The sequence below is a fragment of the Nesoenas mayeri genome, assembly GCF_963082525.1.
Source record: "Nesoenas mayeri genome assembly, chromosome: Z".
Classification (NCBI taxonomy): Eukaryota; Metazoa; Chordata; class Aves; order Columbiformes; family Columbidae; genus Nesoenas; species Nesoenas mayeri.
Window position 1 is genome coordinate 42,207,382 of NC_137542.1, and position 14,263 is coordinate 42,221,644.

The following is a 14,263-nucleotide window of genomic DNA, read 5'->3' on the forward strand; positions in this document are numbered from 1 at the left end:
TCAGCTCTACAGCAGTTTTGGCCATGTTAGTTTCCAAGTTAACGTGTGGTGTTTGAATGGCCATGTACTTTTAGTGTACTTTGGGATTTTACCATAACTTTGCAACAGAATAAAGCATTAGGAATAATGAAAACCACATTGAGGGGCATAAATGTGCAACAGGCTTAACTGTATATATAGAAGAGATGAGTCAGGTAAATAAAACATGTAAACAGATGTGAGATTATGCAGTGCACTGATAATTCCTTAATTTACATCATGCGTAGTAATACTTTGTAGTATTGATTTAAATAGTTTTAGCTTCTGGTTTAATTCTAAGTGCTTGTAATTAAGTATTTATTTGATTTCTTCAGTTTATGTTCAGTGGTTTTCATCATTAATGTAAAAGCAAGGATCAAAGTGCTTTTACTAACAGCCAGGTGTATCCTGTGTCATATATTTAAACCTGTTCTGAAACAGCTTCCATTTTTGTCCTTTTCTTACTTTCAATAAGGTGATGTCAGTTTTGTTTTAAAATTAATTTGGTGTTGGGGAGCAATCTAATCTCGAACTGTGTAAAACAGGACTCCTGTAGGGACTGACTTGTCAGTTGTGCCATTAAATTGGCTATTTTATTTTAGACTTTCAGTCCTGACGGTCGTTGGCTGATAACTTCATCAATGGACTGTACCATTAAAACTTGGGACCTTCCCTCTGGATGGTGAGTCAATTTAAAAATATAGAACAGAAATGTATTGTAGTTCCCTTTTTGTCTGTTAAATGGCAAATAGTCCTCTTGCTTAATTATCTGTAACCAACCTGTGCTTTATGTCCATGGTCTGACAACTCAGTACCCACTATTCTAGTTGTGTGTGGTACAAGCCATATTTGCCTTTTTCTAGGTATACAGAATAACAATGTCCTGAAGATCTAATGATGAAACCTGGATTTTTCATGTAGCATGAATGGCCATGAATTTCTTTTTTTGTCTAGAAGCAGCACTATAATACAGTTGTCAAGAGATTGCTTAAGGTGAATTAATGTGTGATATGCTGAAGTGTTCATAGAAGCATAGAATTGTTTGAGTTAGAAGCAACTGTCAAAGATGTATTCTAGCCCTCCTGCCGTGGCCAGGGGCACCTTCCATTAGACGAGGATGCTCAAAGCCCCATCTGACAACCCTTGAATGTTTCCAGTGTTGGGACATCCACAGCTTCTCTAGGCAACCTCTTCCAGTGCTTTGCCACCCTCATCATAACAAATTTCTTCTTTATATTTAACCTAAGCCTACCCCCTTTCAATTCAAAACTATAATTTCCCTTTGTCCTGTTAACACAGGCCCTGTTAAAATATCTCGGTCTTTTATAGAAGCCTCCTTTTAGTATTGAAAGGCCACAAGAAGGTTTCTCAGGAGCCTTCTGTTCCCCACGGTGGACAAACCCAGCTCTCTCAGCCTGTTTTCGCAGGCAGTGTGTTCCAGTCCTCTGACCATTTTCCTGGACCTGATCTAACTTCATGTCTGGGGGGCCCCAGAGTTGGATGCAGTACTGCAGTTGGTTTGATAAATGCAATCCCGTTCTCACTTCCATTCATTTTAGCAACACGATAGGGCTTTACTTCAGTTATATTTCTCATTTGTGCATGCTTGCAGCTGCCAAAATACTCTTCCATGATCCACTGTGAGTAGTCTTCTCCCATAATGACGTTTGGCCAAGAAATACACCAGTACACACAAGAAGTTCAGGAGCCCAGAAAAAACAGGCCAAAAAGTAGCTTTAAGTTGTGCCTGTACATTCTTTTGGCAGTACATCAGACAGATTTTTAGTAATTTAGATCAGTGCTATGCAGTGTGCAGCTCGGGTCATACCTGGGACTGAAGGGTTTCATTTGGGTGTTTTTTTACTTGTTGTGATTTGATAAATAATGTGTATACTGTAAAAGTTTTCATTTTACTACAAAAATTGTGTTGAATCTCAACAGTTGACCTATTCTTAAATGATGAACGATACTAGTCTGAAACAGGACAGGATGGACAATAACTGTATTCTTTCCAGTGTGAACAGGAGGGAAATTAACTCTCTGTTTGGACTTGTCTGTCTCACCATCTTTCCCTTCCAAAATGATAGGACTACAAAAAATCATGACATTAATTATAAAACTTCAGAAATGTTACTTGTACCTTTCGTTTGTTTGGTAGCAACACTTTGCAATAAGAATCCATTCATACTGTTTATAAAAGTAACAGTAGTTCTTGTTTGCGTGTAACACATAAGTAAGTATATTGTGTCTTTTCTCTGAGTAACTGCAAGAAATTCTGGTCATGCCGAAATCTAGGCAGGTACTTGACAAACTCTGTTTTTGAAAGTAATTAGGTTAAATTGTTCTTCCAGAATTTAAAAGAAGATTTTCCCCATAACTATAGGCAGAGGAGTGTACTGAAAAGGAAGAATGACTTTTAATAAAAATCCTAGTGTAGTATATTGACTCATAAATAGAAAAACCGAATCTTGAACTGTGCATTCTAAAGACTCAGTTTTGATATTGTCTTTATAAAGAATAGAAAATATGGTTTTAGATTACTTAAGTCCTATGTTATGAAAAATGCCAACTGACTTTAATAGTTAGCATATCATTTACTTATTGAACATCTGTTTTCACTTGGGAATGCTGCTTAACTGTCCTTACATAATGTAAGAATTCCTAGTGCATGTTTTTATGTAGGGCTTTTTGAGAATTGGGGAAAAAATTACCATTTTCTGTAGAGAAAGTTAGAAGCAGGAACCTTGGCATTATGCAAATTTTTCTTTTTGCAGTGCAGCTTGTGTAGACAAATTAAATAATCAAGGGTACAGGCTGACTATTCATAGTTTGGATGGAGTACCTGAGATAGAAAGGTGTAAAAAAAAAATGTTGATATTGTGAGCTCAGCAATTTTATACTTTCTCACTTTTGCAGCTAGGCAGGAAGCATAAAGGTGAATGCTTTCAACCCCCAGCAAGATTCATTTAGCGGTTATTGTACATTTTGTGTAAAAATTACAAACATATCTCGTTGTCCTATATAGTGGATTGATTTCTGCACAAACCCCCATTGTCTGTAATTTTGATCATGATTTAAATTCAGTAAGTAGGAAAAAAATAATTTAGTGTTAACTTTGCTTTGCAGTTGTTCCTTACAGCTGCTTTATTGAACAGTATTTCTCAGTTACTGATAAAGATTGGGTAAAAGGATGGATTTGGAACTAAAACCGGCATTTATGGTAAATTTTATAGCCATTGTGCACTGTGTGCAAAATGTATCAGTGTAATTGATTCATACTTAGGCATTATGGATTTAGTGTTTGTATATTTTATGTGAAAATGATGAATGATGTGACTCTTACCTGATTACTTTTTACTTATAATGTGCCTCTAACAACATGCAGAAAGAATAAAACATTCAACTCAGGGAAAAAAATATATTTTAACATGGCTTGTCAAACTGTCTCAGGAGTGCTTGGTACCTAAGAAAACATTTTTAAAACATTTTACATTTTAAACTGCTTTGTTACATCAATATTTTTTCTACTGTTAGTGAACAGAACAGAGTTGCAGAAATAGCTGCTCTCATCACTTCTCACTTTGCTTTTGATTTTGGTCTGTAAACAAGAGCAAAGTATTCAAACTTGCCATCTGTTCTTTTTGTTTTTCTCAATTAACTAGTTGTCAAACTCAGCTGCTTCTTAGAATTTGAAGTAAGTGAAACTTATACCTCAACAAATGACAAACAGTGCTGTGAACCCGGACTTGAGTGGAAGTCTGCTAGGGTGTGCATCTTCCAGAACCTGTGACATCATCCAGAACCCAAGAGTGGCTTATTGTTAAAATAGTGAGAAACTGCCTTTTTGTATAGTATTTTTCAGTTTTCTGCAATAGAGAGAGGAGTGATCAAGGAATGTTATATTGGGCTAAATATGTGGTAGTGTCAAAACTAGCTGTTGCAGTTTTTGAGGTGTACAGTTCATTCTTAAGTTTAGGAACACTAGGTACAGGTGTTAACTAGCTGTATATGAAGTATAGAGAAAGAGGAAATAGGCAATTAATGGCAGAGCATACAAGATGAGGTCAGAGCAGCATGGGACTGATTAGACATGGGAAATTTACGGCCACTAAAAACATTAGTGTTAGACGTAAGGAGTTGAACATGGACAGACACTTTGTATTTACCACAGAATGTGGATGTCTAAAGAGCTAGCATAAATGTACTAGCTCTAGCTGATTTTTAGAGAATTTTACAAAGGTAAGTAGTTTGTTGCACAGTGCCATTCATTTGCAAAGTTTCTGTGCTGTGTTTGAATATTTGTAATACGCTCGTTTGCATACATACTTCCACTATCCTGTTTGCATTCAGTCGTATTTGTGCAGTAATTCAGATATACATAGATAAATAAATTCATCTTGCTGAGATTTTCTCTGTGTTTTCTCTTCTTAGCCTCATAGATTGTTTTTTGGTAGACTCTGCAGCTGTGAGCCTTACTATGTCTCCTACAGGAGATTTTCTAGCTTCAACACATGTGGATGATCTTGGAATTTATTTGTGGTGAGTATGTCATATATCTATTTCTACACAGAGTTTCAGATGGGGAAGAAGTCTTTCAGACACCTTTTAGACACCTTTATCGCAAACAGAGAATTGTTCTGCAAAGTGTCATCTCCAGGGTTTTGTTTTCTCTGGTTCTAAGTGAGACAATTATTCTATATTGGTGTGATCCTTAAGTCTTGAAATGCCTTGCAGTTAAGGTATTTATTCTGACAATTAAATGGTCTTTTTTTTTTTTTTTTTCCAACGTTTCTTACTCTAAAGAATTCCTATTATGCTATTCCTAAAGCTTTTCTTTGACTCTGTTTTTTTTGTACCCCTATAAAAATGTCAGGGCTCATGTAGTGTTACTTTCTGAAGGGCTTGTCTTCTTATCCTGGTATACAAAGTTGTCTGAGACTTCTGAGTAGAATTTGGAAGTTGCAATTATTTCTGTTTATTAAATATAGATCATCACAGATGTAAAATTTATTTTAGTTCAGTTTCCTCCTCATATGGCTTTAAAGCAAATAACTGGTATGGGGAGGTGCTGAAGTAACATACTTTGTAAGTGGTTTGGATGTTTTTTCCTTTTGATAAATATATAGATAGATCTTTGAGGTCACATTTATTGCCTGTAGTTTTGCCTGAAGGGTGTTCAATTGGGACTTTACTATGCTTAAGTAAAAGTGCTTCATTGTGAATAATGACAAGCATTTTTACCTAGCCCTGGTTTTATATTGACAGACAAAATGATTTGTCAGAATGACGTGTATGGCGTCCTGAATCTCAAGAAAATTTGCCAAGAGTACTACTATGAAATTCTGTGAAAGCAGGATGAATCATTTATATTTGCATAAAGTATTGTACATATTAACTACAAAGCAAGGTTTTACAGCTGCAGTTTTGTAATTTCAAGTAAATGCAGTAATTGGCAATGATTGAAGTAATAATACTTCATAATGCCATATATATTAAATGTTCTTGGCAATAATACTTAAGCATAACTTTTGTTTCAGACTTTCAGATGATGTAAATCGCCACATTTCATTTCTTGTGTATCTGGCAGATAAGAACAACTAATCTTTAATAGAACCTGGTGAATTGCCGTAGTGCAGTTGTATTAGACTGCAGTAAAATTATGTCTAAAATACCTGTTCCCGTTCACTTGAAAGTTGCCTGTCTTATTTTTCAGGTCAAACCGTTCTCTGTATTCACTTGTCTCCTTACGGCCGCTTCCTGCAGATTATGAGCCTTCTATGGTAACACGCCCTAGCACCTGCCCTGTGCAAGGTAATCTTCAGATGAAAGAGTATTTTATTTTCAGTTTGCTCTTCTGTTTCAAATAGGAAATGATTTGCTTCCTCAGTGAAAACTCAGTCTTAGCATTCTTTCTCTGAACTGTTCCTATTGTTTCTACCATTTTTGGCATACTTCTTCATATGCTAATATTGTTTACCAAAATCTAGTCATGTTTCTATGTTCAGACATTAGGAATTACACTGTGATTATGTCCACATCTCCAGGGATATTTTGTAGGTAATAAAAACATCTGTGCTATTTGTTGATTTTCTTCAATCACAAACTTGTGTAAATACCTTCCATCTTGATGTATGTGAGGCCAGTTTGAAATTAATGTTACTGCTTGGCAGCGGGAAGGGTTCTTTGTTCCAGTTACCACCAACTTTTGTCTCTGCCTGTATGCCATGGTAGTTTCACTGCTGTATATTGTCTTGATGGCAAGAGAATTGGATTCAACTGACCTCACATGTCCCTGTGATCGATTCCCAGTGGATGGAAGGCCTGAATTTCATTTTTCATACATTTAATGGAAATGGTTGTGCTTCTGAAGTCCTCTAGATGGAGATCTTGTCTGCCCAAGTTTAGCAGTGCTCTATTTTATTCTCCATCTGGAGGATAAACACACATAGCTTTTGACCTCATGAAACAGTGAGGAACATACTTGGTGATGACTGCTTTATTAAGAACATAATTATTTTAGATACTTAAATTAGTGAGACAGAATTTCATCCCAAAACTTTGAATGATTTAATCCTATAAACTTATTCTGGCTGAATGATTTAGCTCACTTCGTGTCTTTGGTGAACGTAAAGTTCCTGTTTGGATGCTCAGAGCTTTTAATGGTTTACATTTCTTTGTTATTTTGGGCTCTTCTATCACATTTGTGGTTTCAGACACGTAATGTTTTGCAAAAAGGACGGGGAAGTATAGGTGTTTTGACAAGACCACATAGGAAGTCTGGAGAAAACCTAATGACAGATTGCATGTCTTTTGTTGTGTGATGCTGTGCTTTAACGTTGAGACTTTCTTCATTTTAATGTGCTACTTCAGTCATACTTATGAACAGGTTGTGAATATTTTATGTATTTAAATGTAAAGATTTTACAGATTTGTAACTCAAAACTAAAACAGTTAACAAAATTTTTAAAATAATCCATGGTTCTTCCTTGGAACTCTATACATTGCTTTTATATCTTTTCAGTCAAAGTGGATAAATCTTATTAAGTCTTTAAAATCTGGTTTATCGAATTCTGCATTTTAGTTATGATCATTCACAATTTAAATTTAATATTTCATAGGGTTGCTAAAGATTGTCTCTGTAGCTTTTTAGCTATATGTTGTGCTAGCACCCACATGTATAGTTGTTCAGCATGTGTGTTTCAAAAATTGCAGAAGAAATAATCATGTTTTGATTTTTAAAAAATAAATATGGAGTATGTATGTTTATAAAAGATATCTGTTCTTGAAAGATGTGGATATGGAAGGAGATGAAGAAATGTGTGATGAAATGATAGAATATGTCTCGCCTGAGCAATTGGGAGAGCAGCTGGTGACCCTTTCCTCGTTACCAGAATCAAGGTGGAAAAATCTCCTCAGTCTTGATGTTATCAAGGTAACGATATTAGGCACACCATTGCTTATCTGCTGTAGTATTTGGATTGTATTTTTTAAGGAGGAAGTAAAATGAGGGCTATTTCTCTGTAATGTAGAACAGACGGTTGTCTTAATTGTTCTATTGGATATTCAAGAATTCTTGAGAAGGAGGACCTGTCATAACTTTTGCCATTAGTATTCCTGCAATATGCAAAATAGCTGTCTGAAGGCAGTATTTCCATGTCAATGCAGCTAATTAGTGCCTGTAAAGCTGTTCTAGGTTATGCCTCCATATCACCATTGGACACTCCTGGAACTGGAAAAAGAGGGAACACGCAAAAAATATTTGTATACACCAGCATACATTTGCTCGTGTTCTATGAGCTGCATTTACCTAGTCACAAAATTTGGTCCCAATTTTCAGTTTTTTTCAAGACCTTGCAGCAGAAGCTTTTCACAATTTCTGGGATTTGGGTTACGGGCCATTTTTCTTCTAAATAGTAGCTTCATATTTAGTGGTAAAACTTTTAACCTGTTTATGTATTTTTCAGTTAGTTCTTGCAGTTTTCATAGTATTTTAAAAATACAGCTATTGACAAAGAAGATTCCCACATGTTCTTAATATAATGATAATGATTTTAATTCAAATATCTAATTAACAGAAAAAAAATAAACCAAGAGAGCCACCAAAAGTTCCCAAGTCAGCTCCTTTCTTCATTCCAACAGTTCCTGGTCTTATACCCCGATACAGTGTTCCAGAGGAAGAAAAAGATACACAGGTAAAACCAAAAATTAGTATGATAGAGTGTATGTACTGTATTTTAAAATAAAATCTCAAGTGCTTTTTAGTGCCGAGTGAAATCTTGCTAAAGACTTTAAAGCACCAGTTCTAATGTATTTACGTTAATGCTTGCTTTCTTAAAGTCTGTTACTCTGTCAGTAGGAAAAGAGTCTAATTGAGATGGAAAAATACCTTTGCATATTAATGTACACTCTCTTCTGCTTTCATGGTCTAGTCAAAGGTAGTAAACCTTGGAGTACTGTCACAGAAATCTGATTTCTACATTCATCTTGAAGAAGCCCTGAGCACTAATGAATGTAAGTTAACAAGACATTTCACAAAAAATGTAGACACTAATAATATTTTGATATACATTTGATTTCTAATGCCAGAATTATAACATGTGGGAGGAAAAAATATGCATAGTACAGTAGAAAAGGCAAAGGGAATGACTTGTTATGTATAAAGCTGGCTAATAGATAGCCATTATAGATCAAAGGTGCATTGGTACACTTGCTTGCCTGCAGCATGAAGCCTGAAGTTCTGGCTAAAACCATGTAAAGAAGATAACGTTCCTAAGATTGATAGACTTTTTTTGAGACTATGATGATCTCACCCAGAAAAGGTGCTCTGTGTTATTTGTAGGGTAAGAAAGAAAAGGAATGATCTGGTAAGGAATAGTCTGATGATTCACAGAAACATGAAAAACATAATTTGCCCAGCAAGTTCTATTTTCAAGGCTATGTCACTAAATGTTCAGTAAACCAAGAGCTTTAATTGATTGCTTTATCAGTTAAAGCTTAAGAAGAAACAAAAGCTATAAAATAGGTTCTTGGATTTCTTTTAACATTCAATTAATTTTGAAATTCAGTCACTTAACTTGCCTGTGGAATGTACCTGATATTTTCCCTGTTTAGCTTGTGCTACTACAAAATCAATAACATTTAGAATTTTGGAAATTATTATTGATGTAGCTAGCCTGGAAGTGTAAATGGATAGTCACTGGTAGCTTGTCCACAAGGCAGTTCTGGGAATTTTTCTACCCCTTCTTAAACTCTCTTAAGACTACCAGCTTACTCAAGGTCATGTAAAGTATTTTGTGTGCAGAACTTTGCTATCTGTCACAAACAAAGTCTGTTTTTATTCTGTGTTTTTAGTATTTCAATTGATAGTACTTTATTAAGCTGTTTCAGAGCTGCTCAGAGAAGAGTGAAACATGATATGCATATTTTAAAACCAAACTAAGCACCTGGAAACTGGCAGTATCAGGTAGTAAGTGGTCCCATGGGCCTCCCTCAGGCCACCTCTCTGCTGTAAGGCAGGTGTGCTACCTGCTCTGTGCTGTCATCCCAATTCAGAGAGTCTACTTATCTCATCTCAGAAGCTGCTGGGGTGTAGCGTGGTTCTGGGCTTGGTAGTTTACAAGCATCTCTTCTAAAGGTGACTAAGCTACATAAATAAACAGGACAATACTAAAAGCCATCCTGGTTTACAATTGGGACAGAGACAGGGTTTCATACCTCAGATCAGAACTGTGGAACATAGACTGAGCTGGGCACCTTTTCCATGTTTTATGTGTACCAACTTCATAGTGTGTTCCATGCTTGTTTTTATTAATGTCACATCACAAAAATGAGTTAATGCATCTGTTTAGTACTCTTAATATCACAATTACATTTAAAACTAGCTAATGATTTTCACAGGAATCAAATACAAATGGAAACAGAGTTATACCGCTTAAGGAATATTAGCCAATGCCTGATACCATTAGTTGCTGTGGTGTAGGAGTATAAGAAGTTGATCTTCCTAGCAACTTCCTAGTAAAAGAAATATGAATTACAAGACATTGAAAAAAATGTTTTTGCCAACAGCTGTGTTTCCAAACATACATGTTTTTATTTCTGCATTTTTAAAGCAAATGGATGGAATTCTCAAAGATCAGGTAGGGTTGCAGAAATCCTGAAGAAGAACATTTATGAAGAGGAGGAAAGAGGTTGTGAATTTCATGTATTTCTACCATGGAAAAGATTTTCCCCACCCCACCAACACCAAGGTCCCAGGAAAAGCAGAAAGAGTTCACTTAACAAGAGTAATAATTACTTTAGATGCACCAGGTGATTCTCAATTTAGCCTTGTGTCAATAAGAGTTAACACTGTAAAGATCCCTGGTAAAAGGAGTACCCTGTCTCTTCTAGGATGAATTTGCGGTAACATCTTGAAGACAGAAATATGTATGTTCCTCTTCCCAAGATATGTAAAATTACCATGTTGTGGTTAATAAGAAATTTTGTTCAGCTTAAGAGACAGAAATGGGAATCCAAATACAAAGATGCTTCTTGTATTTTTCAAGACAAATATACAAATAAAATGCCATTGTCTTATTAGATATGTACTTCTCTTTAATATGTGATGGGACAATAAATTAGAGGCAGGATGGCGTTTTGTGGAAAACAAAAAGGTAACAGCAGAAACTTGAAACGTACAGTCACTGCTTAAGAATTTGGAGTAAGCCCATTCACGTGAAGGATTTTTAAGATTCTTTTCTGCAAATGTTGCTGATAATGTATTCAATGCTTTAACACAGATACAGCACCACTTAACTTACTGAAAAGCTTTGGACCATCAAATATTGAAATAGAACTAAGGGGTTTGGCCCCTGAAGGTGGTGGCTCCATGGAGGTGATGCAAAGCTTTTTGAGAATGATTGGAATGATGCTGAAAAAGAAGTACAACTTTGAACTTGCTCAGGCATACCTTGCATTATTTTTAAAGGTAACAATTTTATGATAAAATTTTATGTTAGTCCTATTTAAAGTTATGGTTGTCCAGTAAAAGTATGTAAATTGTCTGTTCGAAAGAATTGTCTTAAATGATTTTTGTTTGGTATGGTTTTAAAATGACTGAGTGTATCAGATGATTTGACAGTTCATCTGATCATAGTAAAGAAAAACTTGCAAAAAACAAATATTGTGAAGAGGAACTATCCAGCCAGGTTTTATTCTCGTATTCATTACTTAGAATTGTTTTTGGTTTTTGTAACATACTTAACTTCGTAATAGTTGTTAATTGCTAAGCTAAGACATACTGTGTCTTAAGTAAGAAAACAATTCAATGCACGATGTTTGGGGAAGTAAAATTGGCATTTTGTTGGACTTAATCACTAGACATTGCAAGCCTGAATTTACTTTCCATATCAGTGAGCTGCCTTTTTTTGTTATATGTTAAGCATCACAGAGCTAATGGAATTCTTCCCAGGTGTGTGGAAGTTAAAGTTATTGGGATAAAATACAGTAGCAATTATGCTTAGAAATTTTGCAAAAGATTGAAACCCTTCTGTTGTACAAATTCTTATCTTGTTAGGATGCTCTGATTTATGAAACAGTGAGAAAGCAATTCATTACAGTTTACTAGGGAAAAGTTATTTTAAGTATTCATACATATGTGATACTGTCTATTTAACTGAATATTTCTTAATGGCAATATTGCAGGGATTGGTTTTAAAGGTAAGAGTGTAATGCTGGACAAATACAACTTGCTCTTTTCCCTTTGTTAAATAGAAGGCATGGGGCAACTTCCACAAGAACAAGTAGTGCAGATGAATAGCAGTAGATCTGTAGAGTGAAACACTAAGGGTTGAGGTCTTGATATTCATTCACGAGTGGCATTTTATCATGTTGATTTATTATTAGTCTGTTTTTCATTAGTCTGGTCCCATAGATTGGGTATGATTAGATGTTAGGCATTAGGTGTTAGAATTAATCTTTCTGCTTATAGTTCGATACAAAGAAAGTGTAGCTCTTGCAGGGTAGATGAGGGACAGCTAGGAAATATGCCTCAGAAATGTACTCTTGATCCAAACTACAGCAAAATAGTAAAAAGTCATCCTGTGACACATGAACACCAGTATCTTTTGTTGTAGGTTCAAGTAAAACAACTCTGAGCTTAGCAAGTGTCCTACATTTAAGTTGTAGCCAGGAAAATAATTATTGCATCCATTAAGTGGCAATAATGTACTTACTGCCTCTCTACAAGGTTGAGAGGGATTTTTTCTTTATGCTTTACCAAGGTTACTTTTTATTACGCAGAAAGACATCATCTCCATGTATCAGTGTAGAGTGTGCTGACATAATTCTCCTTGCTTTATGCAACACGGATTGTTAAAATAATAATCCCGATGAACCTCAGGGCATCTCTTTAGACTTTCAAGCATATAGAGGAATTCCTGATGCAGGTTGGAAAAAGGAGAAAGTTGCATTCTAGAGACATGTGTGATTAGGATAGATTCAGCAGAAGCAGTAGAAGATCTAGTAAAACAATAACATATTTAAGACAGTTTTTTGCCTTATCCCGTCTAATACATATGTGGGATTAAAATGGCTTGTAAAAGACTAGCAAAAGGTAAGCACCATTGAACAGGGGGTGGAATTAATTGGAGGAAAAGAGTCCTTCCCTTACTTGAGACATTCCTGAAAGCAAAGTATTGGAATTGAATGAGGAAACTGCTCTCTGAGTTATTTTCTCAGTAATTGCTTGTTTTCATTTTCAGTTACATCTTAAGATTCTGTCATCAGAACCAAACCTATTGGAAGAAGTATCCAGATTGTCAACGCAAATTGAGGAAACCTGGATTCATTTACGGACTCTCTTCAATCAGAGTCTTTGTGTGTTAACGTATATGAAAAGTGCTTTGCTGTAAAATACTTAAGAATGTTGTCTGTAAAAAATTATTTTCAGAATAATGGTACAATTTGTTACAAAAAATTCTGGATTCCAAGAATTATGCTGAGGCTTCTGATGCTGTATTTTATGCATCTGTGTATGGTGAAGTATTTTAGAATGTGCAAAACTGAGTATTTACTTCAGTCAGACCAAAAATTAATACACTCAGCTTAAATATTAATGTTGTATTAGTTTGTGCTCTTAACAAACAGTTGAAGAGCTATAGGTAATGTAGCCTTATGGTTTCATGACCAAAAATGTAAATCAGAATGAAGAAAGGACTTGCAAAAAACACAAGTGGGAATACAATTTCTGTGCAGGAGACCAAAACCTATGTTGTGCTTCAAAAAATGATTTTTGTTGATGCAAAAATAAAAACCAAAAATTCCAAATTAATAACAATTCATTAACATTGGTTTAAAGCAAATGAATATGAAAATTATTCCTCTGCAATCAGAGCACTTTTCCTATAAACTTTGTAAAGGTTTTCTTCTCACTTTGGCAAGATATGTTGTTTTGCCTCACACAACTATTTCTGAAAGCAAAGATTTCTATTTGCACTACAAATGGTGGAACTTTAAAAAAAGAAAACAACAAAACCTAAACTAAAAATACTCACCTGTTGTTTTTTATATCCAGGTTTCTTGCTCTAATTTTGGGGGCTCAATTTCTTAAAAAAAAAATATTTTTTTTTTTCTTAGGGAGGTAAAGATCACTGATATAAAACCTTTGAGTTCGGGGGAATTTTTAATTGAATGAGATATTATTATGAATTCATATTTAGTTTTCAAATAGTAAAGTTTGGGCAGAGCTTGGGACCTCATTGATGGGATTATCTTAAACTTTGCTGTTTAAAATACTGCCTCACAACAGAAGAAACTCCTGAACAAGGCCTTTGATGTATTCACATGCTTTACCTACAGACAAAGAGAGTAACTAATACAAATGTATGCAATTTTGATTAAAAAAACTTTAAAGATGGGTTCATTGTGTTTAGCATAAGACTGAAACAATGGTCTGGTTTTGTTGTTCTGTGTATGTGGGTTTGGGTGGGTTTTTTTGGAGTTGGTGGTTTGGTTGATTGATTGTTTTATGCCATTGCCTTATGGATCTCTTCTTAGTCCATGTATCCTGGAATAAATTATCCGCAAATATGTACATGCAATGTAAAGTACAGAACGCTGCCTGAAACAAGCCACAATTCCACATCTGTCATAAGTTCAGCATCCCTTTGTCTGCTCCAATTTGCAAGAAAAGTCATCAAGACTAGCAAATGAGTGCAGAGGTGATAGGAAGTCAGCTTTTACATTCTGACTGTTCTTTTTCTGTAAT

General features: G+C 35.2%; 1 protein-coding gene across 2 annotated transcripts in view; it reads left to right on the plus strand.

Annotated features, from left to right (window-relative positions):
* Positions 1–13,876, plus strand: part of WDR36 (WD repeat domain 36) — a 33,602-nt gene extending 19,726 nt beyond the window's left edge. For both annotated transcript variants that reach the window (XM_080362235.1, XM_080362236.1), the window contains 8 exons: positions 621–700; positions 4,450–4,557; positions 5,732–5,829; positions 7,308–7,450; positions 8,094–8,210; positions 8,448–8,529; positions 10,797–10,984; positions 12,759–13,876. In XM_080362235.1, the coding sequence (XP_080218361.1) occupies positions 621–700; positions 4,450–4,557; positions 5,732–5,829; positions 7,308–7,450; positions 8,094–8,210; positions 8,448–8,529; positions 10,797–10,984; positions 12,759–12,908 (966 nt within the window). In that variant the 3' untranslated portion in view covers positions 12,909–13,876. The remainder of the gene's footprint in view (positions 1–620; positions 701–4,449; positions 4,558–5,731; positions 5,830–7,307; positions 7,451–8,093; positions 8,211–8,447; positions 8,530–10,796; positions 10,985–12,758) is intronic.
* Positions 13,877–14,263: the final 387 nt, after the last annotated feature.